Raw genomic sequence first — 24958 nt, 5'->3', positions numbered from 1 at the left:
TGAAGATTTACGGTGACATGTTTAAAAAAACATCATAGCTGAACCAGCTATATGTTTATAGTGATAGAATATATTATATGTAATTATCACTATAATATCTATTAAGAATTAACATTACATTTTGAGTAAAACTGTTTAAAATACTGCAATTATACAGTTTTGTTTCAAATACACGAAAGAAACGTATTTGCACATTTCACAAAGGATCCGAATTCATTTGTATGCGTAGCTAGTTGATGTCCTATGTCCACCTTTGTCTGCATTTCCGGGCCGCGGTGCCGACATGGCGAAAATTCCTAAACAGCATGAGAACAGTATCAATTCACACAGTTTTCACTCACACCGTAAGATACTTTGAACTTTGATAAAAATGGTCTTATACAAGTTCCCAAATTCAAATTAAGAATTTATAAAACTAGTTATATTTTAAGTACTTGTAGAATTATGAAAAAAGCAATTCTACTTGGAGCAAAGCTAGTCTATTAACAAAATAGCTCATGCCTTTTAATAATGCAATGATTAATTCATTAAACCATTAATTGCATTTCACTACACAATTTCCATATTAAATTATACAATTATACAAAATCAATAGCTCGCTTCCGCTTTTAAATTGCATAACAACACGTTCTCACGTCAATCTTAATAAAAACTAATAAAAAAATAATCGAAGATCGTCGATTATTGTGCTCTAGTCTCACGAGCATAATTGCTATTCATTTACCAATTAAACGAGGGCGAGTTGTAATGGAAATTGCTAGGAAATAGTATTGTGATTGATTGGTGAACTACGGCCTGTATTTTTAAATTTATTGAAAGCCTTAGTGACTTATATGTAAGAGATATCTGATGCCAATTAATGTCTTAATACTCTAGTTTTAAATAAACACTGGTCAATCTTTTTTAGCACCACTACTTATAATTATATAAAAATATTAAGAGTGTCCGGCAACGTACTTACGAGGTATTTGGCATTGTCCATGAGCGGCGGTATAACTTACCAACAGGTATAATGTATATATATACATTACAATTATTAATACTTGCAAGTTTGCGTTATGTGCGTTAATACATCTGCGACACAGTCTAAGATAATGTCTTAATACTCAGTTTTAAATAAACACTGATCAATCTTTTTTTAAAGGTATCGTGAAGGTTTAATTTAGTGTTAAGTTAAGTGGGACTACTAAACTTTAGTTTAATCTAAAACAGATGCCAAGTATGATCAAAACTTATTCATAGACAAGTAGAAGCTTATAAATGGCAAATCTATAGTTAACTGTGGCTGTGTATTAAACTTTAAACTTTGTTTTTATTTTCTAATTATCAGTTAATTATCCTTATTACTATGTAGGTTAAGAATATTGTAAATTTATTATAAGTCAAATGAAATCATAATTTAAACCGTTTAAAAATATTTAGTAACTGAGAGATAAGATAGTGTTTGGCTAAATGTATTAAATGGTCAAAGTATGTAACATTTGGCCTACGGAAGTATCTCACCTAAAGATACTTAAATAACAATATCATATAAAATTACAGTACATAAGTGTATAATGAATAGGGGATACAAAGTATTGCCCTTGCAAAAGGGTTAATTAGTACAGGACAACCCTTCTATAGTAGGGTTTACACACGAAAAATACATGTTTGGTGCATTTTTACATCGTAAATTTTGAACGCAGTTTGATAGTTATTATAAAAAATAGTTATTAAACACAATGGGTGGTATGCCTAATTACCTAATGTTTAGATGTAACCCTGGTCATTGTGTTAAACGTAGTAGATTATTGAAAGGAAAGAACTGAAAAGTTTAACCGTATATTACATTTATAATAACAATTACAACCAGCCAGATTAATTAATGTTTGTAAGTATAAAAAACTTCGTCCAGATTGTCTTTAAATATAAGCCTTTGATGATATAGGGGTGTAAAAATACCATATGAAGATTAATGTACGAACGTGAGATCTATACCTGGCTATACCAAAGAGTCCTAGAGATTCGCACAAAGGTTGTCAGCAGAACAAACATATCGCGGGAGAGTAATGGAGCGAGCTCCACTCAGATTTATGGAGCGCACTCAAGAGTCTGTTCATTTTGAAAACACTAATCTTGAAATAGGATATTTCTGTGATTGAAATAGTTTCACGTTTTGATATGATTTCAACAACGCTTTTGTGACGAAAATTGTAAAAATGTTTGTATTCCCTACAAATACTACTTCATAAGTAAATACAGTAGACAATAAGTAGCATTTTGCAGACACAATTTTTCATTATTTTTAGTTTGGCTATGCTGATATTTAATGAATATCCCGTGACGTAAATGTCAATGTCAAACATTACGTCATCAATTATTGGTTTTATCTACCCAAAGTATTTACTTCGGACACAGAACTAAGCGATTTTACGGCAGTTCTTGCGCACCGCCACTATGTGGAACCAGCTCGGAGTATTTCCGAACCAATTTGACTTAGGGTCCTTCAAGAATAGAGCTTTAGCTACCAATTAGTTATCACTTAACATCGGGTGAGCCTCCTGCCAGTTTACCCTTAGTTTTATAAATAAAAAAAATCCAATCCTTTTTCCGATTGTTAGCACCACTACTTATAATTATTAAGAGTGTCCGGCATCGTACTTACGAGGTATTTGGCATTGTCCATGAGCGGCGGTATAACTTACCAAAAGGTATAATAAATATATATACATTACAATTATTAATACTTACAAGATTGCGTTATGTGCGTTAATCCATCTGCGACACAGTCTTAAATTATTTATATGAACAATTAAAACACTTAAGAGCTTCTGGTTAATTATGTTCGCGTTTAAACATAAATCCTGTACAATATAAAAGACACCGAGCAAGACAGATGGTGTAAATTGTCAGAAGAATATATTAAAAGCTTTGTTCCAAGTCAAAACAGATAAATTCAGGACGTTATAATTTATTACGACACATTTGGAGTTGAAATCTGCATGGACATGCGGTTTAAAGTACGAAAAATATATGTCGCGCCAAATACGTTACTATGTTTATAAAACATAAATATGTCTCATTTTGCTATATTGTTTTTATTTTAAAATGTGTTCTAATCGTAAGTATATTTATTTCAGCTTTTTAATTTTGCTGTAGTAAGCTTTTTATAAGGCTTATCTTACCAAAACAATCTTGGTACTTAAAAGTTTACAAGCTTTTAATTATCATTTTAAGTTCATTAATTAAGCATCATTTGCAAGTTATGGATCCGATAACATTTTCATCGCAACTGGCATCGATGGTTCCTGCGTCAGAACTGCTGCAAGATGTTGCTAATTTGGCACAGATACTGATATTAGCTTTCATTCCAAGAAAATATCTTATGCATAACTATTTTCCGGTACTAAATATTCATTCACAATAACAAAACTTAAACTAAGAGATATTGCAAATGAAATCAATATCAACATTTAAATCTCTTTTTTCCAGATCTTAAGAAGCAGTTCGCAATATCACCCGCCTCTACAGCAGTAGAAGCCGGATCAGCAGCATCATTACGCTGTTCTCCACCAAGTGCGGCACCAGCTCCGAGGATATCCTGGCTAAAAAATGGCATCCCACTCCAGCAAGACCATAACGTACTTATTTCTGCTGAAGGGAACTTGCTGATATCGAGGGCTTCTTTACAGGTAAATAAAAACACTTGTACTCTTCCTATCTATAAAGACGACTTGAACGTAAGTATATATAACCCATGTGCAGCGACCTTTGACAACAATAAAGTAATATGTTAAAAGATGAGGCAAAGGTTGGCCTAGTGGCTTCAGCGTGCAACTCTCATCTCCGAGGTCATAGGTTTGATCCCCGCATCAATGGCATTTCACTCTATGTGCGCATTTAACATTCGATCGAACGGTGAAGAAAAACATCGTGAGGAAACCGGCTTGCCTCAGACCCAAAAAGTCGACGGCCTGTGTAAGCAGGTACTGGGAGGCTTTTCATACTTGGCCATTATATTTACAAATCATGAAACAGGTACAGAAATCAGAGGCTCAGGCCTAAAGTGGTTGTAGCGCAACTGAACAATTTAATATATTAACAGAGGTTAAACTGTTTAAGCGATTTAAAAACTTTACAATCATTTATTTTAAATTAAAGAGGTCTCTTTTCTGTGAGACGCCGTTGAGTAAGAAAATATACGTAATACATATTCATTTTCATCCGTGAAAAGCTTTATAACTTCTTTAAGTTAATTAAAAACTGAATATTTCATATTGTAACGTGATTAACTCAAACTTTCATTCGCTATTGTTTTATTTTAAAACTAATTCTGTTCATGAAATTTATTCCGAGACGGATCAAGCTTGGGAATGCTATTGTATGAAACATTATCTCATTTGCATTTTGTTATTATTTTTGGGCGTTGTCGTCCTGTTGAATATTGCTACATGGTTTTGTAGTTGTAGTTTGCGAAAGCATGCTTTCTAAATAAGCATTCTTCTCCTTTGATCAGAATCTTAGCCAATAGTCACCAATTGAATCTTGAATTTACACTCAGCCATGTCGAACAGGGAAGTCGGAAAGTGACACGCGTTACCACTGCTCACGATGCTATTGACAATGTAAGCTGTAAGAGTAAACTTAAGCGTGAACACAAACTGGTGAAATCCAAAAGTAGTAAGACAATATTTTCGGAAGCGTTGTTTGCACTGAGAGGTATTAGAATTGTTTTAGGTGCAAAGACTGATCATCAACTTCTCGATAGAAAAATAACACATCAGACAAGAAAACAACTTTAATCATTTTAGTAACTAACGTGATATTGAAAGAATCGTCTAAATACAGCTTATATTTTAATTATCGTGGGATATGTATTAAGTAAAATCTTATTAAGCTTATAAATTAACCGTTTATTTTAATTATACGTTTATCGTTGTGCTCATCAATCTCATTCCTATACTTTTATGAGGTCATAAACATTGGAATCCTTGACTGTAATTAATTTAACCGCAAATAAAAACAATGATAACATGTGTTACAATCATGATGAATACCGACTTACAAAATACATAATTATTTTAATTATAACTATACTTAGGTTCTGCAAATCTACAGTTATATTAAAATAAATTAATTTATAAACGATTTATTGAAAGTGATTACATCTCATTTAACATAAATGTAAATAAAAATCTACTTTATAAATAAAGTATTTTCGTTGTCAATATTATTTTGCTATATTTGAAATAAAGAATCTGTGAGACTTAGGGTCGGTTTACAATGTATGAATAAAGTACCAAATAGCTATGCAACATATAAATTATTTAATTTTAAGAAATTTCGCGTTTCATAGTACTCATAACTTATGTTCGACTTTGTGACGAGTAGCGCTATATCAGTTGCAGTCGTGAAACGCTGCAATAGTGTTTATCCTACCAATAAGTAATAAATGGTTTATTTGGAACTTATGTAGAACTTATTAGTACATTGTGAATCAGACCCTTAATCTAAATAATTTTGATCAAATTAGTGAAACAAGGATAATCCTGCTTCAAAAAATCGTGATTTTCCATTTCTTTAAGAGATTTAATATCAATTGAGTTATATGTCAGGTGCTTGCCAATCGATAACTTGGAACTCGCGTAAGCCCCATTTCATTTGTTTCTCCAAAAAATTCTACATCGAACCGTGGTCGGTCGTCGATTCGGTATTGCCAGAAGGTTTTTCAAAACAAATTTGACCAAATATGACAGGCTTAGCTTAGAATTTGGCCTATTGGGTTCGGATACCAACAGCTCAATCACCCTATTTTTCCTAGTTCTGAACACTAGACAGATCCTTTGAGATAACCATCTAAAGCTGAAAATCCTGAACTAGCTTCATTAAGCACTCAGTGAGTCATACACATGCGTCAGTGACACACGTGGTCATTGAGCCGTGTGTAACTTTTGATGGCATTCGTGATTTCGCTTTCCTCCGTGATTGTGACAGCCTACAAAATTGTGGTACATTTATCATGCGCTTTAGTCATCAAATGTGCCAATTACGGAGGGCCAGCATAATTAAACATATATGATGTCAGAACCGCAATAACTCATGAGGGATGATGTATGAACTTTATAAATATGGCGGAGCGTTCAGTGCTGTACAAAATTAACTATAAATTCATTCTAGACACAAGTGATTTCTATTCCTCTCTAGATTGCTCATAAACATGTTTCTGAACACTATAATTTAAGCTGCTTAATTGAACTATGTGTTCCACTATATGGAACCAGCTGCACACTGAAGTTCACTGAACACTAAATTTCTGAACTAATTTGACTTAAGGTCATTTAAGAAAACAGCAACCAAATCTTAGAAGTCCGGCAACGCACTCGCCCTCTGGATTTAGAGTATCCATGGGTGACGGTATCACTTAACATCAGCTGAAGCCTTTTGAAGTTTGTGATATAAAAAAAATATGCACATCTTGTCGCGTGCCATACTCAGGTATTTCTAAAACGATACAAATGATAATTCGAAAGTCTTTACAGTATCCTTAAAGGCCTATGAAAATTCAGAAATCTAGAGGCTAAACCAAAAATATCTAGTTTCAGAAATAAATTTTGATTACGTGAATTTTGCTCTTCCCAGGAATTGGACAGCATTCATCTACACAGACACGCCGCTAGATACTTAATTTTATAATATGCAAGAATTTAAGATTACAATCACCTCGTGTTAGACCGCAATCCTTTCAACCTTGATTTATTATTGTCCTGCGACTAATTAGTCGCGAACGACATTTATTAATTGCGACACGCGTCGGTGTCACGTCGCCTTTTTGCGATCGCTCTTTGGAGGGAGATAAAAGTAAATTTATTTTATATTTCTCGGAATAGTCCTAAGTAAATTAGTTCAAGTACGCCCTGAGAGAATGTTTGTTTATATGAAGTTCTTTATATGAAATTAGAGTAAGTTGGTACTGGATATCTTCTCCTAAGTTCCACCCGTATCACCTCGACGTCCGTCGTTCGATAACTTAGCGTTTTAAGGCAGTTTTTGCCGCGCACTTCTACTATATGGAACGAGCTGCCCACGAATGTATTTCCTAACCAATTGGACTTAGGTTCCTTTCAGAAAAGATCGTAACAAATCTTCCAAGCCAATAATGTTTTAGAGCTAATCACAACGCCTCTTAGTTAAAGTATCGCGTTTTATAAACACTACAATTACAAGTCATCAATCGCCAATTCCTATTACAATGTAATCAAGACCCAGTGTCACTCGAGCAACGTGATAGAATTGCAAATTGTTAACACCATCTCTCGTTTCCTACAAAGCACTCCGCTAATTACCCTTTGCGGCGAGACATGTATTAATTGCAACCAGTGTCAACCGCTCTGTAACATTACCATGTACCATTTTCTTAATTAAATGTTTATAGAGATACGTCGGACGTTTTTTTACACTGGATACGTTTTGCTCTTTATATTTTCTGAACTTCATTTTGCTCTGGGCGAAATGTGCATCCTGTCGTGCATTTAATACACAGATAATTTAAAAATGTATAAAACGAAGACTTAAAACACATACGCCATATTGTATCTTTCCCGTACATCTATTGTTTTTGTTTAAGAGTCATTATACCTTTGAATATTGGCTGGATTTTCATGTTTAGCTAACCCGGAAAATGATGTTTTGTCATATAAAAATAACGGTATTAATATTGCTTTTAAAAAGGAGGTTAATGATTTGATATATGTAGTTTTAATGCCAAATCACAGAAAATGATTTATCTGAACAATACAAAAATTGTAATTTAAAAAAAAGATTGGCGCTTTTGAGGTCTGGGCCTCAGATTCAGTATCTGTTTCATGATCATTTGTTAATCAATTTGGCAAGTAGGTGATCAGCCTTCTGTGCCTGACAAGTCTAAGACAAGCCGATTTCCTCACGATGTTTTCCTTCACCGTTCGAGTTAACGTTAAATGCGCACATAGAAAGAAAATCCATTGGTGCACAGCCGGGGTCTAACCTACGACTTCAGGGACGAGAGTCGCATGCTGAAGCCACTAGGCCAACATTGCTCTAAAATTGTAATACATATATAAATATGAATAAAATTTTAAACGATATTGACATTTGCTTTTTATTTCAGGACATGACAAACTACAGTTGCGTAGCAGAGAATATAGCCGGTAAAAGAATTTCGGAACCTGCTGCACTTACAGTATATGGTAAGTTATTATATACAATTTTCTATATCAATAATAATAATAATAATTGCTCACTGTATTCAACAATTGGATTTCAAGTTACCAGTGCTTAATTTTTAATTAATATTAGTGGATAAACAAAGTATTTTATGTCAAATTTAACATCAATGTAAACATTTGAAAACGTACTATTGAATCGTGTTAACTTAGCCGACACGAAAAGCGAGGTTTTTGAAAAAAAAAAGTTCGAATGTCCAAATCCATTTTTCATATTTGTGACTGTCGTGTAATTGTAAATCGAATAGAACCTTAGCTCAAACAATTATCGCACGTTCGACCCCCACAAAGGGCTGCCCTCTAATAAACTTAATTGGTCTCAGAGTGTAACCGGAATAACTGTTCCAATTAGAGCTTTGTCTATGGAATTCGGTAAACAAGTTTGCGCCGTGGTTTCGGCTGAACTTAACCGCTATTGTTCTCTTGGTTAGCGCTGGGTTAATTAGAAAACCGGTTCGTTATTTTGTGCTTTATTCTAGTAAAACCTTGGCTTGGTTGTGTATGCCCTAATAGAATTCACGAAAATGTATCATACGGTGGGGAAACTTCGCGAAACCAACATGAAAATTGTCGTATGTCAGACTGGAAAATTTACATACACAGAGACATAAATGTAAAAAGTCTAATGATCGCTCACCTTTATGTTGTATCAATTATAGACGAAAAAAAACAATTGGAACTGAAAACATTTTCAGAAGGAAAAAAGAGACAAACGACACATAGTATGATATTCAAGAGAAAGCAAACGCAAGAGGGGATGTTCAATTAAAATATTGGTATGACGAAGGTCTGCTGAAAGGGCTAAAATAATCAAGTCAAGAGGACAACCTGAAGCAACTGTTTGCTTAAAGTTTTTTTCTTACGATTTAATTGTTTGTAACTAACGGCGAGAGTAAAGGCTTTATTAATTTTTACCTTTATGTAGACGATACAAATACAGAACTGCGTAAACGTGAGGTAGTAGTCCATTCATCCCGATTGAGCTTGCTTAGTCACGGCGTGAAAGCACATGTATATTGGTATCTTGTCCTAGTGCTTTTGTGAAGGGATATCGTATTGGGTGGAATCAATTAAGTTTATTTATATATATATATGTATAGGTACTTATATAATTTCTTCAATAAATAATCTTATAGAAACTCGGACGTGTCGAGTCATAAGGTGTTGATCGCTATCAGTTAGGCGCCGCGAGATGGCGTGGGCGTGTAATGACTCTCCCATGCGCACACGCATAATTGCAATCGCGAATCGCCCTTTGATCTCATGAAGTATAGTTATTATAGACAAGGGTGGAATGAGAGTTAAATAGCGGTGTTGTTTAACTCATTTGACGGCTCGTTATATTGTTAGGCCTGATTGTGGCTAGATTTTGTAATTTTAAGTTAAACGGTTGGCTTTCGATGTACAGTTATTTAGTATTTTGAGTTCTATACAACAGTGTAAATGCTTTAAGCGATTGGAGTTTTCTGAAGGAAATATTAGACACGCAAAAACAAACCATTTTTATACGAGGTACTTTCAGACACAAAATATAACCTTTGACTGCTCAATAAGAATCATCTAGAATCAAATATGACCTTCATTAGAAAAATATTTAAATGTGTAATACCTACGACACTATGTTTTGTATATTCTAACTAAAATAAATTTTATAAAAACCACTTGATTGTAAAATAAGTTACGTTATATTTTTATGCAAACATAAGCTGTAATAAAGTATATTTATTATTTTCATATGTTTTGAAGGTAAATAAAATTTGAAGATACCTTTTAGTATTCTTTATCTCCATTACATATGATAAACGAAGAACATAAATAATACAAATAAATAAGCGCTCTACGACATTATTAAAATGCACTTTCAACGTAAGAAAGAGCTTTTTTCCCTATCATCCAAAACTAGTCTTAGTTAAATCAGAACTGAACAACTCATTGCGAAAGAACAGAGAAAATAAAGAAGGAGTTTTTAATCCATAATCCATACAATACTAGACCATTTTTTTTATAACATATACTATCACAACTAAAACTCATAATAAGAAATGATACCTAATCAATTTTTGTATGGATTCATTGATAAAACTAATAATTATAATAATGGTACTCCCACATATTCTGGCCTCATTTGTAAATTATATTAATTGCGTTTTCCCTTATGTTAAATATAATTATAGTAGGTACTCGTCTGAGATAATTATAACAAGTACAGCCCTTTTTGTTTGCCTTAGATACCTAAAATATAACACAGTTTCAAACTGTTTCTCGCTTGACACGCAAAACTTTTGATGGATGACTCCTGTTTAATATCCTCATTAAGGGTCTAAATTATTACCAGGGAATATAGAAGTAGTTAGTGTAAAGTTAACATAGAAAGACGAGACACTCTCACCACCAGCATGCCAAAAGTCGTGGTTCTATTCTCGCCAACAATTGTATGGTCAATATTTCTGGGATTTTTTATTAATTGCTGTGTGGTAAAAAACTCAAACACTAACTCAAAATAACTTTATTCATTCACCATTATACTTATGAACGCAGTTCGCAAGTCAAGGACGTAGAACTGGCAAAAATAACTGGCAAGAAACTCTCCGCCTCTCTTTTTAATCCCTAAGTTTTGAGTCATACAAATTTTTGATCTAGACCAAATCAATATTCAGTATTAGGTCCATATAAATAATCGTCAAATTTACAAAAAAGCTGTATTGTAACAAAATTCATTCCTTTTAATAATTCAAACTACAATTTGTGTAAATATTTAAACGTCAATAAAAATATGTTGTGTCCGTCTCTCATTCACAAGAATAAGAGCTCGGAGAAGAACATACTCAGTATCTCAGCCAGGATTCATGTTTCTTATATTTTATCTAAAAACTGTAATTGGCGAGAGGTGGCACTGGACAGCTGACAGGATCGCTGAACCTGAACTTCCAATGATGACATTTATATCATATGGTGATATATTTTAATATCCGTACCGCTGATGGTGCAGTATATTAATCCCGCGGAACAACAAAAGGCTGAGTTATTTTTATGCCTTTGCTTCAAAATCGCTTACCTACTTAGAATAAATTATAAATCCAAAGAAAACTTCCAAACTTTTGAAACTTACCAATTTTAACATAGAAATACTTTTAATTTAATACGCTCTCAACTCGACGACATAAAAAGTTCGATTTTACGAGAATACCAGAAGATAACTTGGCCTCTATCCATTAGCATTAAAACCAAATGCCACGCTTAATTGATTTCCAACGATCCCTATTAGGGTCTGTTAATGCTAAGGCTATATACACGTTTCTTAGAAATTGTAGTCTTCAGACGTCAATGAATCAAAATTATTTTTGCTTGAGAGAAGGTATTACCAGATATATGTAGCGTGGACTAGGGTAGCAGGAGACGCTAAGAGCTTGACCATCGGACGTCGAAGTAAAATACGAAATTCCTTATCAGTTTAAGGCAGTTTCTATCACACCAATATGTGGAAACAGCTGCCCACTGAAGTAACTCCGAACCAATTCGTCTTAGGGTCTATCAAGAGCGTTGCAATTTAAAAGGCCTGCAACGCAGTCTCGAGCCCTATGGCTTTGAGAATGTCCATGGGCGATATCACTTAGCATCAGATAAGCTCCTGACTGTTTCTTATAAAAAATGACAGTTGAATCTCTTTCTAGCTGTAAAGAAGTTTCTTTCTAGACTTTATGGCTATGATTTAATTGTTCATCTAGAAGATGTAAAAGACTTAATCGAAGCAGAGCAGAGTCTCTGTCCAATTTGTTCGTGTTCTTAACTCTTCCAATCCTGACGTTATCAGATCAAGTTGGCCTGACCTAAAAGATCATTAAAGTATCAGAAAAGATGCCATCCATGCCTATAACAATATCACATATCACACAATATCCATTCCTAAACTTCACCCAAACATTTCCTAAGCTTAGTTTATTTCTCATAGTCATATTAAACCCGGGCGTAATGACCCAATCAAATTTTATACGAATACGCAATGGGTGGCAATTCGGTTAAACGCTTTAGTTTTTATTTACATGTATATTAGTGATATAAACGTTAAATTGGATTTAACATTTATTTTGTATGGCTTAATTTGTAATTGCCGGAAATTGCAATTCGATGTTCGAAATTGCATTGGTTTATTTTTAATCATCGGCTTTCATTTTTAGTACAGATACTAGGGAGATGATTGGTATTATTATTATTGATATCATTACAGGGCCAAAAGTGTGTAATGACATATAGGAGTCATAAGTTTCGACTCTGAAGCTTAGTGTTTGTTACGTGTGTTGTAAAGCGATGTTGGCGTTGTGAGTTCGAGCAAGCGAATCTCATCCTTGAGGAAGTAGGTTTCTATGTGCCGATTTAACATTCGCTCGAACGGTGAAGAAAAACATCGTGAAGAAACTTGCATGCCTTCGACTCGAAAATTTGACGGCGTGTATCACGCTCATCACCTTCTCGTCTATTACATGGACAAATGATCATGAAAGCCATATAGAAATCTGAGAGCCAGACCTAAAAAATTTGTGGAGCTATTGTTTTTTTTACGCGTGTTGTAATTTTCTTTTAAATTAAGTTGCTGCAATACAGATTGTTTATGTAAGCTATCGGCAGGGGTCATATTGTATTAGATGCTTAGTCATAAATAGTACATAACTGTAATATATAATATGTTGTTATATAAGACGGTAAATTGAAATACGATGTATTTATTAGCATAAAAATTAGACCACCTGTTATCAAACTGATAAAAATAACTTAAAACAAAGCTTTGAGGTTTAAACTAGGGATGCATTTATACGCCTTTTTGCCGATACGATACCGATGCCTACGTTTATTGAATTAAAATTAAATTAAGGTAAAAAAAGTTTGGTTTAAGTTTTTAATTTTTATTAAAAAATATAAACAGTCAAGGTTTAGTTATTAAAATTAAGAATTAAGAGTTATAATTAAATTAAAATAAATAACTGTTAATCATTAAAATTAACATTGATAAGTTTTGTGTAATTCTGTATTTAATATGGATATCGAAAAAACACTACGCGCGAACTGGAAATACGTGGGGGTGAGAGAGACAACAACACATGAATAAAACGCGGGGATTCACCGGGCATATGTCCGTGTCTCGTTTGCAACGAACTACATCAAACAAGACGCGCGTTTATATTAATTTTTTTAAGTGCGAAATTTGAAAATGTATCGTTGTATCGGCAACTTATATATATCCCTAGTTTAAACCAATTCTTTGCTTAAAATTCGTTCTACTCAGAAACATTTTATTTGATAATAGTTTTGTTACGAGTTATACTCGTAGTCACAGCAAGTTGGCGTCTCGGGTGATATTATGAGCGTGGTTTATTGTGTCGCTAGTCATTATGTCGCATATTGCCACAGTTTGTAAACTATTATGCTGGGCTTAAACCGCCTGGGAGTTTTATATGACAAGGTTTTCAAATTATGAGGTAGAAAATTGTATTTTATGTAAATAAACGTTATATTATAGTTCAGATGGACTCGCATATACATTTTTAATCAAGAAAGAAAATACTATTCACAATAAAAAAGGCTGTATAGTTAAAAGAGAATGTGTATTAGCCACTAGGATTCCCTGTATCTACTATATTACTACACGATACTAAATATTACTACACAACATTTACAATTTTATCTAATCTAATGAGATATCTCCTGGAGTCATTTAATGAAGCAATAAACAATATATACAAAGTCCCCCCTATCCCTGGTGATCATAGGCTATAAAATATTTTCTAAAAAGTCTGAGTTCTGTATGAAATTACGATAGTATAAGCCCGATGTGTGAAAAAGACCAATAAAAGTTCCTATATCGTATACGCTGCGGAAACAGTGTCCATGGGCGGCGGTATCACTTAACATCAGGTGAGCCTCCTGCCGGTTTGACCACTGTTTTAGAAGAAAAAAAAACTATTAAAAATTGCGCAAAGTGATGCACTATAGTTTTATAGAAGGCGATTCAAGTCTATTTACCGAGTAAATAAATGCGAGTGGATAACTGATCACAGCTAATAAATTTGAAGTCCATTACAATATTTTATTAATCAATAGGTCTCAGCAATAAGTTCGTATTAATAATCATTTTTAAATGAAATACATTTAACAAATTTAAAATTGATTTTAACCACATATTGTACTTCAGAAATATCCCAATTAATGCATAAATGGACCCATTAATCCTAATTTCGACATGTGGCAAGAATTTATAACAGTTTATACCTCGGAGGTAGCCCTAACGGTCGTCATTACGTGTAATTTGGGGTTGTATCGCCAGTTTCAGCTTTTTTCAAATCTCCAAAACGACGCTTACGCTAATGGCAGGAGGCAATTTTTCCCGCATTTCTCCTATTTAGCATGTGTTGCGTCTTAATACTTATTTGTACCATTTATATTTTATCGTTTAAATTGTTTATACGAGATGCGTGGTTGTAACAATAAACATAATTTTTCTAAATAATAATTATAACCTTCTGTCTGGGCATCCGATCCGGGCAAGCCGGTTTCCTCACGGATTCCTTCATCCTTCGAGCGAATGTTAAATGCGCACATAGAAAGGCCATTGGTGCACAGCCGGGAAATCTCACCTGAGACCTCAGGGATGAAAGTCTTCTGACGCTGAAGCACTAGCCAACTCTGCGCCTAAATTTTTAATAATATTACTTGACATTTTATTATCATATTAATGTGATGTTTTATACGTAATCTAAGAGATATGTTACTGAACTTAACATACTTTCATAACTTGTAAATAAGTAGATTTTTTCCTTTTTTAAAAGAGTCTTCAGTAGCGTAACCCGTGTCGCAAAGCACGCAAAATTAAAATTAAACTAATTCAAATCAGATTATTTTTTAATTTTCAACGACAAAAGCATAACCCATAAATCCAACCAATAAAGAATCTTATTAAGGTTTACAGTTTATTTCCGTAGTATTACTTTTAACCTAGCGTTAACAAGCGGTTAAATAAACCCAGGTCATTTAGGTTACACGCAAGTTAGCATGCTCAGCCATTGATTTAGAAATAAGATAATATAGCCTAATGCGTGCGTGTTGAAAAGTTTTAAATAAAACTGTTTATTACTTCATCGCTTGGAATTTGGAATTGTCCGGAACATTCTAATTCGAGTCCATTCTAGAAATCTTTGTCGATTCAAAAAAAATTTAGCAAAAGACATTTTTATAATTGCGAGCGAACATAGGCGAACAATATAAAAGGCCGGCAACGCACTTGCCTTCTGGCAATGTGTCTATGATAACACTTACCATCAAATGAGACCGGCTTTAGATAGGTGCGTATTTCCCATACAGGATTATGGAATTAGGTCGATTATTCCAACCTTAAAACTAGAATTAAATTTTGTGTATTCTCTCTCTTACCGACTCTGATCCTCCTCTCAAAAGAACGCGTTTGGGCCGCGATATCCATAAAGCATTCCAGCTAGGTCTGGATATCCTCTATCTCATAGTTGCCTTCCGCAATTTATGAATCGATGTATATTTGCTTCATTGACGGTCACATTAATTATTGTATTTTGTTTTTCTTGCGTTTCAATGTATGAATGTGCCGAGCGTTGACAGGCTTTTGTAAAGTCGAAGTTAAAATTATTTATTTATAAAAGTAACATTATGTACACTTATGAACGTCAAAAAAGAAATAAATAATAAATGCTTCTAATTGTACATTTACTGCCAGTTCTCAAATCTGTAAATAAATAAATACATATAATATATGTGTTAAAGTATCACATACATATATATACGGATACAGTGGCTTAGCGGCTAAAGGACACTCTGAGTCCAAGTGAACAAACCCTGCTTATGTTTATACATCTTTGTTTCGGATAAACCCTTGCGTGTAAGTAGGAACTGAAAAGTGATACAAGAAAGTACTAAACTGGACACCAGTTACAATACAAGGTACAATAACCGCAGAAGCAGACAATTTAGAAGGTGAATAGACCAGATTAAAGAAACAGTACGTACATGGCAGAAAATGGCATAGTGCAGACGGGAATTCCCCCATTTGGTGGAGACCAAAAAGGGGACACTGATAAAAATAATGAGATGATAAAAATATAAATGTATTTAAGTGTAAAAGTATCGGAAATAAAAGGCTATTACAATTATTATATTACCGTGAAGGTAAATATCGCGAAGAAAACATGTATTAAGCTTAAAAATCTTCATGTCAGGCTGATAACTGCAGTTTGGATATTGTTCTTTTAATTTTAACAACTTAATTATTTATTTTCGTAAAGGCCGTAAAACCGCGCTTCTCACAGGACCAAAACGCACAGAAGTTTTTTTAAAACATCCAAATGCGGGTTTACACTTAAAATTGTTAATTAAAATTTTATGTCTACAAACTACTTGGCGGGTGGTACTCCCGAAATATCATAAACTAGTATTTTTATGGATTCACTCGTAATAGCTGACTAGTTGTCCTTTTGGTCTCGTAAAAGGGTGAAATTAAAAGTTTATTTAAAGGATTTTAATTGCTGTATTTATGTCCGAGAAGCTACGTGCTTGGACTGCTTAGCATTTGCTAATAAAATTTTACTAGCCTTACGGTTAAATAGAAATATAAATTAAGCTTTTAATCAGTACTTAATACGAAAATAACTGACTCCATTTGGACAATCGTGTTTACGATTTGCCAGTTGTATTTTTATAATAATAAAAAATAATTCAATGCCGCTTTAAGATGTTTAGGTCTAGGCCTCAGATGTCTGAATCTGTTTCATGATCATTTGTCTTATATGAAAGTACGTGATCAGCATCTTGTGCCTGACACTAATCGTCGACTTTTTGGGTCTAAGTCAAGCCGGTTTCCTCACAATGTTTTCCTTCACCGTTCGAGCGATTGTTAAATGCGCATATAGAAAGACAGTTTGGTGCACAGCCGAGAATCGAACGTACAAACCTTAGAGATTACCGTCGCACGCAGAAGACCGCAGCTAGCACGCCGCTAGACCAACATTGCTCAACTCATTTTTATGACCATAATTATTTTTTTATTACTGTTAGACCCTGTTATATAAAAAAAATCTTAAGTAATACATACGTAGTCACTGAAGTTCAAGTTATATAGTTTCAGTCACAAACATTAATATATTAACTCCACTGAAGTATTTCCGAACCAATTCGACTTAGGATCCTTCAAGAAAAGAGCGTACCAATTTTTAAAACGCACTCGCGAGCCCTCTGGCATTGAGAGTGTTCATGGTCGGCGGTCTTACTCAACATCAGGTGAGACTTCTGACAGTTAGCCCCTGTTCTATAAACCAATATCGAAATATTGTAATCTTGATGTGTAATTTTACTGGTGTATATGTGTTCACTAGATGCACTTCTCACCTATTAATATATAACATCTTTTTCAGTAAATGGTGGATGGACCGCCTGGGGTCCCTGGACCCAATGCAGATGCAATGGAAGAGTATCGGGTCAGCGGCGAAGCAGAACGTGCACAGAGCCGCATCCATTACACGGTGGGGCCCCGTGTCAAGGACAGAGTGTTCAGAAGACATCTGACTGTGTACTGTGCCAAAACGGTTAGTATTTTACGTGAGATATTTATTTAAACTTTATGAAAGAGCGTACCAATTCTCAAAAGGCCGGCAACGCACTCACGAGCCCTCTGGCATTAGTCTTAATGGGCGAAGGCATCAGTTAGCGAGCCTCCTGCCCGATTGCGCTTCGTTCTTTAAAAAAAAAGTTCACTCGAGCGAAAAATTAATGTGGCTGGTTACAAAATTTGGGAAAGAAAGATATTGATTTTGATTGATATAAGATTGGTATGATCACTAAATCGTGATAGTTTTTATTTAATATTGTATTGTAATGGCTTGGCTGGCTTTTTCGCAACCGTTGCTAATTGTTTAATTTATATTAACGGCATGCTATGAAAAGTATCGTTGGACTATAGAATTGAGAAAATGTTCGATAACATTGAGAGATTCCTTAAATTTATTTTGTTTTATCTAAGCAACCTGTCCTTAATCCGCTGGATCTGCGACCTAAAAAGTGTCTTGGCCTCCAAAATGGGAATCTTCTAGCGCTCATGTCCTCCCGCCAAATGCTGGCTTTCAGCTGCAGCCTCCTACACTCTATCAATCCAGCGGTCCCTAGGTACTGCTTAAACTCCTTACATTTAATAATCTGGTGGGAATATCATGTATATTAAAGCATAAATACGAACAAATGAACGTTAAGCCTCGATTGAATCGCACACGACCAGTCACTTTGCCAACGACTTGATCCCTTGGCGTTTCTTCGAAATGTGGGGCTTTTCTGCATCTCCTACCGAATCTAACATAGAGGGTCAGAGAAGTTGTTTGGAATACCTGCAGCTGAGTTTCATCTTTGGAAGACAAAGCAGAATACATCCATCCGTATCACCTCGACGTCCGTCGTTCCACAACTCAGTGTTTCTCCAGCATCACTATATGGAACTGCTTACTGATTTCCGGACCAATTCGATTTCGGGTCCTTCAAAAGATCGTACCATTTCTTAAAAGCCAATGCACTCGGCACTATCACTTAACCATCAGGTGAGCCTCCTGCCTGTTTATCCCTGTTACATAAAACGAATAAAACATACATTGTAAAATCGATGCAACAATAACGCTTTGTCTTACGTCTCCAAGCTTAACTTGTACCAATCCCTTTACACATACAGTACACATTATCGTAAAATCCGGACAAACATAAAGGCATGCCAATCATTCCAGAACTCATTAGTTCTTCATATTATTTCCATACATCAACTATTATTCAGCGAGATTGCCTCCACAAATACGTAGGTCATTAGTTCTCTTTGATGGCGAAGATAAATTCATAATTAGTATGCTTCCTTTATGCCGCTTGGCCATTTGATTTATGAGGAATAAGCAGAATCAAAGGAATCGTATTATAGTTGTAGGGCTACCGAAACTGTCTTGCGTTAATTCTTAAATCATGAACTTATTATGGAAGTTTTTCATGTAGCAGTAGCTACTATTAAGTCTATTTGAATCCCCAATACTTTATATTTTTAAGATGTTAAATAATATTCATCGTTTAAGCTCGGAAGGTTTTTATTTTATTTTATTTATAGTACTGATGGTTATATTATTTTCTTTATTCCTACATAATTATGTATTTACGGTGTGTATTCGCGGAGGCTTGGCGGATCCATGTTACTTCTTCAATACATAGAGTTCCTTCGTGAGTTGTGTGCTGTAATGTTAGGGGCTACTCGATTGTGAGGAAATTGCATGGATCTGGTTAGCGTTTGGTTAGTTCTCCTGTCATTTTCACACGTGTATATCGTTTCTATAACATTCAGTCACTGATTGTCGTCTTTAACATGTGTAATGTTTGAGAGCAAAAATAAAATATCAATACTATAATGCATTTATATTTAGGAATTTTGTTACTAACTAAATAAATTCTTCTTTATGCCAACCCTGAAGATGGATACAACATGGATCTACAAATTTATGATAATACACAACAGCTGTTGATTGGTAAGTTCTAGGTGTCTTATTTGTCAATCACGTAAGATTAATTTTAAACCGGATTTGTTCACGTCCTCATTTCGACCTTAATCTGGATAATTGGGACACAAAATGTATATATTGCTTATTACTAATAATACTAATACCTACAGATTAATATCTGTAATTAAATATTTCATATGTTATAAATATAACATATGAAATATTTTTAACCTAAACTAAACTTCTAAACTTTTTTAAACTAAATAGTTTAATTTAATTATTTCTCGGAAAAAAATAAACCAGTAGCGCTACAGTTTAGGTCTGGGCCTCAGATTTTTGTATCTGTTTCATGATCATTTGTCAATCTAATAGGCAAGTAGGTGATCTTCTTGACACACGTCGACTTTTCGGGTTTAAGACAAGCCGGTTTCCCCACAATGTTTTCCTTTACCCTTCGAGCGTGTTAAATGCGCATATAGAAAGTCCATTGGTTCGAACCTACAGCCTCAGGGATGAGACTCGCATGCTGAAGCCACTAGGCTGACGCGGCTCACCACTTAGCAGGTATATGCTAGTAAAATATAACTTTTCTTTTGTTTCTCCTTTTTTGCAACCAACAAATTAAACGAAAGAATTACACTGATAATTACAAACGATAATTTTGGACTAGTAATTCTATTTATCCATTTTTAATTATTATTACTACGTAGGATAGTTATTAATACTATATTTTTGTTATTAAATTTAAAATTATTATATGTATATACATACTACTTATAATTTTATTTTTCTTAAAATACGTCTGTATTCATTGTAACGTAGGTTAGGTTAGACCTATTGACTTGTATAGTTCAAGATGTACTCCCCCGCTCACCATTATATTAGTTATCCTCAAAAACAATAGCTTTAAAGCCCTCAGTTGTAATAAGCACGTGCGCAATTTAACGTTTAAGTTTATCTTTAGATCTGATCATAAAATCCGCTGTTTAATTCTGTTGAGCTCAAAATGGCGTGAATACAGGGCCGTATTAGTACTATTTGGGCCCAATTCAGTCCTACATAGGGCCCAAAAAGCGTAGAGTATCGTATACTAGAGTTGAATGGTATTACTATATATTGTATACTAAGTCAATTCAAAATCAGACTATAGTGTTTGACAAAGGGCAATCCTAACATGTACCGCAGTGTTTCCCAAATATGCCATGCCTAAAATTATTCCCTCCCCCCCAAACATAGTTTATAATATTAAAAAACTAAAATCATAATAGGAGATTTTTAACGAAGCTCTAAGTAAATTCTGAAAACATAATGAAAAGTCCAGTTTTCTCCAGCCGAATTGCTCCTCAACAATCAAATTGCCCCGACATCACATCACACATCACACTAAGATTGAGAGAGATTGAGAAAGGAAGATCGAGAAAAAATACATATTAGAAGTTTAGATGGCAATTCTGGCGCAAAACGTCTTGTGCAGTAAATAAAATTAACGCAGATTTACAAATATACATGGAGTGATCATAATATACTGGTACACGATAATCTAAAATAAAACATAGTAATAATTAATTTACAAAGAAATTCACTTCTGATATGTGTACTTCATAGTTTGTACGTACACTTTTTTATTTAATTACAAAGGTTAACAGACCTTTTTTTATTATCCGTTGAGGGAACTGACAAAAGTTCCATAATTTGTAAAAGCTCATTTATTTCCTGAGACATATAAACTTATATAAATAAATAAGTTGATATATATATAATAAACCCTCTCCGGTAAACGCCTTCAAGATTCCAAATTTATCTTACGAAACCCACTTTAAATAGGACGGACGTTTGTCCAGTAAAGAGAATGAATTTTTTTTATTGCACCAATGAAAATGATTATTTTGATAATGATGTACTTGGAGGGTTTTGGTTGGTGCCTCTAGTAGATTTATAGTAGTATTTTTTCAATCTTTTTTTCCTAATTAGTTTTTTTTTTCGTGTACATTTTTACAGCGAAAGTTAGATACTTAAAACGTTTCATTCACATTACATTCATATGTTAATGGGGCCTCAAAAGCAACTCCAGGTCTGTTCATAGACAAAAAGATCAAAGAGATATTTCATGGCGATTGTAAAATGACGGCCTGCCGGATGGAGTGAAGTGTTATTCATAACACAGCTCCCAAGTGAAGACATGTACTTTTAAATTATCTTTCATGTTCATATAATAGCCTTTATTATTAATACCTCTGAAAAGTCCAATAAAAGTTTAAAAGCTATTCAATTGTATGAAACTTGACGTAACATTTTCTTTGATTTTATTATTGTGAGCAGTTTTGGCCTAGTGGTTTCAGCGTAAGTCTCTCATCCCTAAGGTCGTAGATTCAAGCCCTGGCGGTGCACCACTGAAATTCCTATATGCGCATTAAACATTCCCTCGAACGGTGAAGGAAAACATCGGCAAGCCGGTTTCGCGTTAGACCCAAAACGTCGACGGTGTGTGTCAGGCACAGCAGGCTGATCTACCTGCCTTTTAGATTGATAAATGATTATGAAACTGATACAGAAATTTGACTTAAAAGGTTGTAGTGCCATGGTTTTTATATGTAACGAATTAAATTGAAAAAATAAAATAATCCTTCTAAAAATGTTTCATACTTTTTAATACCTAATTGTAAGTTTTGACCCAACATTTACCGTGGTTCAAAAGACAAAAGTTGGCACTTACATTTTAATCAGGTCACTATTTAATCTATAAAAGCTTTACAGTATCTGGACCAACCACGTACACAATAAAACCTAATCAAGAGGTAAGCAGCGACCTGCTGGAGTCATTGTTCGCACTAATTGCGAAGTGACAAGTGACACACCGCCTTTGTGCTCGCTGATTTTATGCACGTGAAAGGATCGTAATTTTAAATTCTAATAACAGTATATGAATAGTCTCTATCTTAGGAAGCTTTATATAAATTTAAAGGCCGGCAACGCACTCACGAGCACGACTGCTAAAACTTATTGAATTGCTGACTATGATGAATGAATGAATGAATAATTATGTACTTAATATAACTTATTAAAAATATTGGAGACAAATTGCGTTCTAGTAACGTACTTTTTCGTCGCTTTCTGTCTAATTGTGTTCACGCTGTGATGAAAAGAGACACATGGGTACTTTAGTTAACTGATTTATTTTTAATGAAAAATAAATAACAATAACCACTGGCGCTACAACCTCTTATGGTTGGTCTTATTTTTCTCCTATGCAAGCGGTTTCCTCACGATATTTCATTACACGTTCGTGTGCATGCGCTATTTACGCTAGAAAAGTACATTGGTGTACAGTTGAGAATCCAACACACGACCTCAGTGTTGAGAGGCGTACGATCAATGTCTTTTTTATGAGAGGATAATAGTACGCAACTTTACTATCATGTACTTCATAAAAACATGCTTTGGGCATAAATTCTTAAAATAGTACTATTCTTCAAAAAGCTACATATTTTTAACGGAACAACTAAGAACACTTAATTATATTGTCAGAACTTCCGGTGTCTCGAATACGTTTCGTCCCATTAGAAGGGGCGTTACAATTTATTTACTTGAAACCATAAAAATGTGAAAGTCCTTATAACGAACCGCGACTGATTTATGTGTGCATTAATTAATAAGAAATGCAATGTTAGTATGCGTTGTAACACCCACATAGGGGTGTGGCGTAAGTTACCGGCTCTAAGTATACGGAGAAACAATATTATAATTGTTTCTTTTAACCATGCCGAATTAATACCAGGGAACTTCGAGGAAGAATACAAAATTCCACCCGTAGTCGACGTCCGTCGTTCCGCAACTTCTCACAGCTAATCCTTCATAGGCAATTCATTTAGGATCTCCACCATTAAGTTGTGGAATAGGCCCGACTCCATACGATTGGCTCTCCATCATCTTTTAAAACTCTTCTGTATAAATACTTCTTAACCTGATCAATCGTGACTTGTGTAATTGTTGTGTTTTCTTTTATTTTGTATTGCATTTGCATCGCTATTCGCTGTTCATGAAACTGTAAGATTAGCTTTTTAATTTTTGGTAATACTATAAATTAAGGATTTGGGAATATTTTATGTAACTACATTTCTTGCACTCATTATTTTCTTTTTTAGTTTTTCTCTTTCTATGGTTGCCTGGAAGAGATCGCTTATTAGCGATAAGGCCGCCCGTTGCATGCCTTGCAATTTTTTTATTTGTGTTTCGTTTTTTTTGCAACGAAGCGTGAATAAAATAAAAAAATAAACATTTAAGGCAGTTTTTGGCACCACTACGTGGAACCAGTGAACCACTGTATTTCTTAACCAATTCAACTTGGGGACCTTCAAGAGCGTACCAATTCTTAAATAGGAAAGCAACGCGCAAGCTCTCTGCGTTAGGTAATCCATCTGCCTTGTTTGTTCTAAAAAAAAGTGTCGTCATACAAACATACAAAATTGTATTCAAAAACAAGCGCCTTGGACATATGATCCCAATATCCGTAATAAAAACTATCTCTGACACGTGATCTTAATAACGTAAATTAAACACCAAAATACGAGTAAAATTATATCAAAAGATTGTTATGTACGTATTCATGTTTTTGTTAACTCACACTTTAATATATAGTGTATGCAATTAAATTTAATACACATTGGATCATAATTCCAATACGCCATTAAAATATAAACTATATCGCTTGTTCGTATGCTATGGGTCGAGTGAGCTATTCCTTTTATAACCATAATTTATTTACACTATGGGCAGGCTTATTTTAATTTACACATCTTGCCTTTGCTTTAGTAATTCACATTACTCGACGCTCTTTGCATTCATAGCAAATGGATTTTCAGTATTTACATTAAAGAACCCTATAGAGTAGTATAATTAATTTTCTTTTACCAACAGTATGTTATTCAATAAATAAATAATATAGTTTTGCCACCGGCCTAGAGGTACATGGAGAAACGTATTAAAGATTATTCAGTGCATATGCAATAGATGAAATTGATAAAAATATTGATATCTTTTCAAAATAATATTGTTTCGAAAATATATCAATAAATATAATTAATACATGTGTCACGGAACAGGAGGGAATGCGTCCAGCGTTAAAGATTCACTGCCACAGGAGCCAAACTTTTTAATTTTATATATTTTTTTTTTTTGTACATTCTATGTTTGAAA

The 24958-nt window shown here is 34.1% G+C and overlaps 1 protein-coding gene across 2 annotated transcripts in view; it reads left to right on the top strand.

Moving 5' to 3' along the window:
- The window catches only part of LOC123714382 (netrin receptor UNC5C-like), a 74586-nt gene that overhangs the window by 28637 nt on the left and 20991 nt on the right, over positions 1 to 24958 (top strand). For both annotated transcript variants that reach the window (XM_045668618.1, XM_045668617.1), the window contains exons 4-6: positions 3472 to 3671; positions 8126 to 8204; positions 17666 to 17836. In XM_045668618.1, the coding sequence (XP_045524574.1) occupies positions 3472 to 3671; positions 8126 to 8204; positions 17666 to 17836 (450 nt within the window). The remainder of the gene's footprint in view (positions 1 to 3471; positions 3672 to 8125; positions 8205 to 17665; positions 17837 to 24958) is intronic.

Source organism: Pieris brassicae, chromosome 9 (assembly GCF_905147105.1).
Source record: "Pieris brassicae chromosome 9, ilPieBrab1.1, whole genome shotgun sequence".
Lineage (NCBI taxonomy): Eukaryota > Metazoa > Arthropoda > Insecta > Lepidoptera > Pieridae > Pieris > Pieris brassicae.
This window is presented reverse-complemented; position numbering and strand designations above follow the sequence as displayed.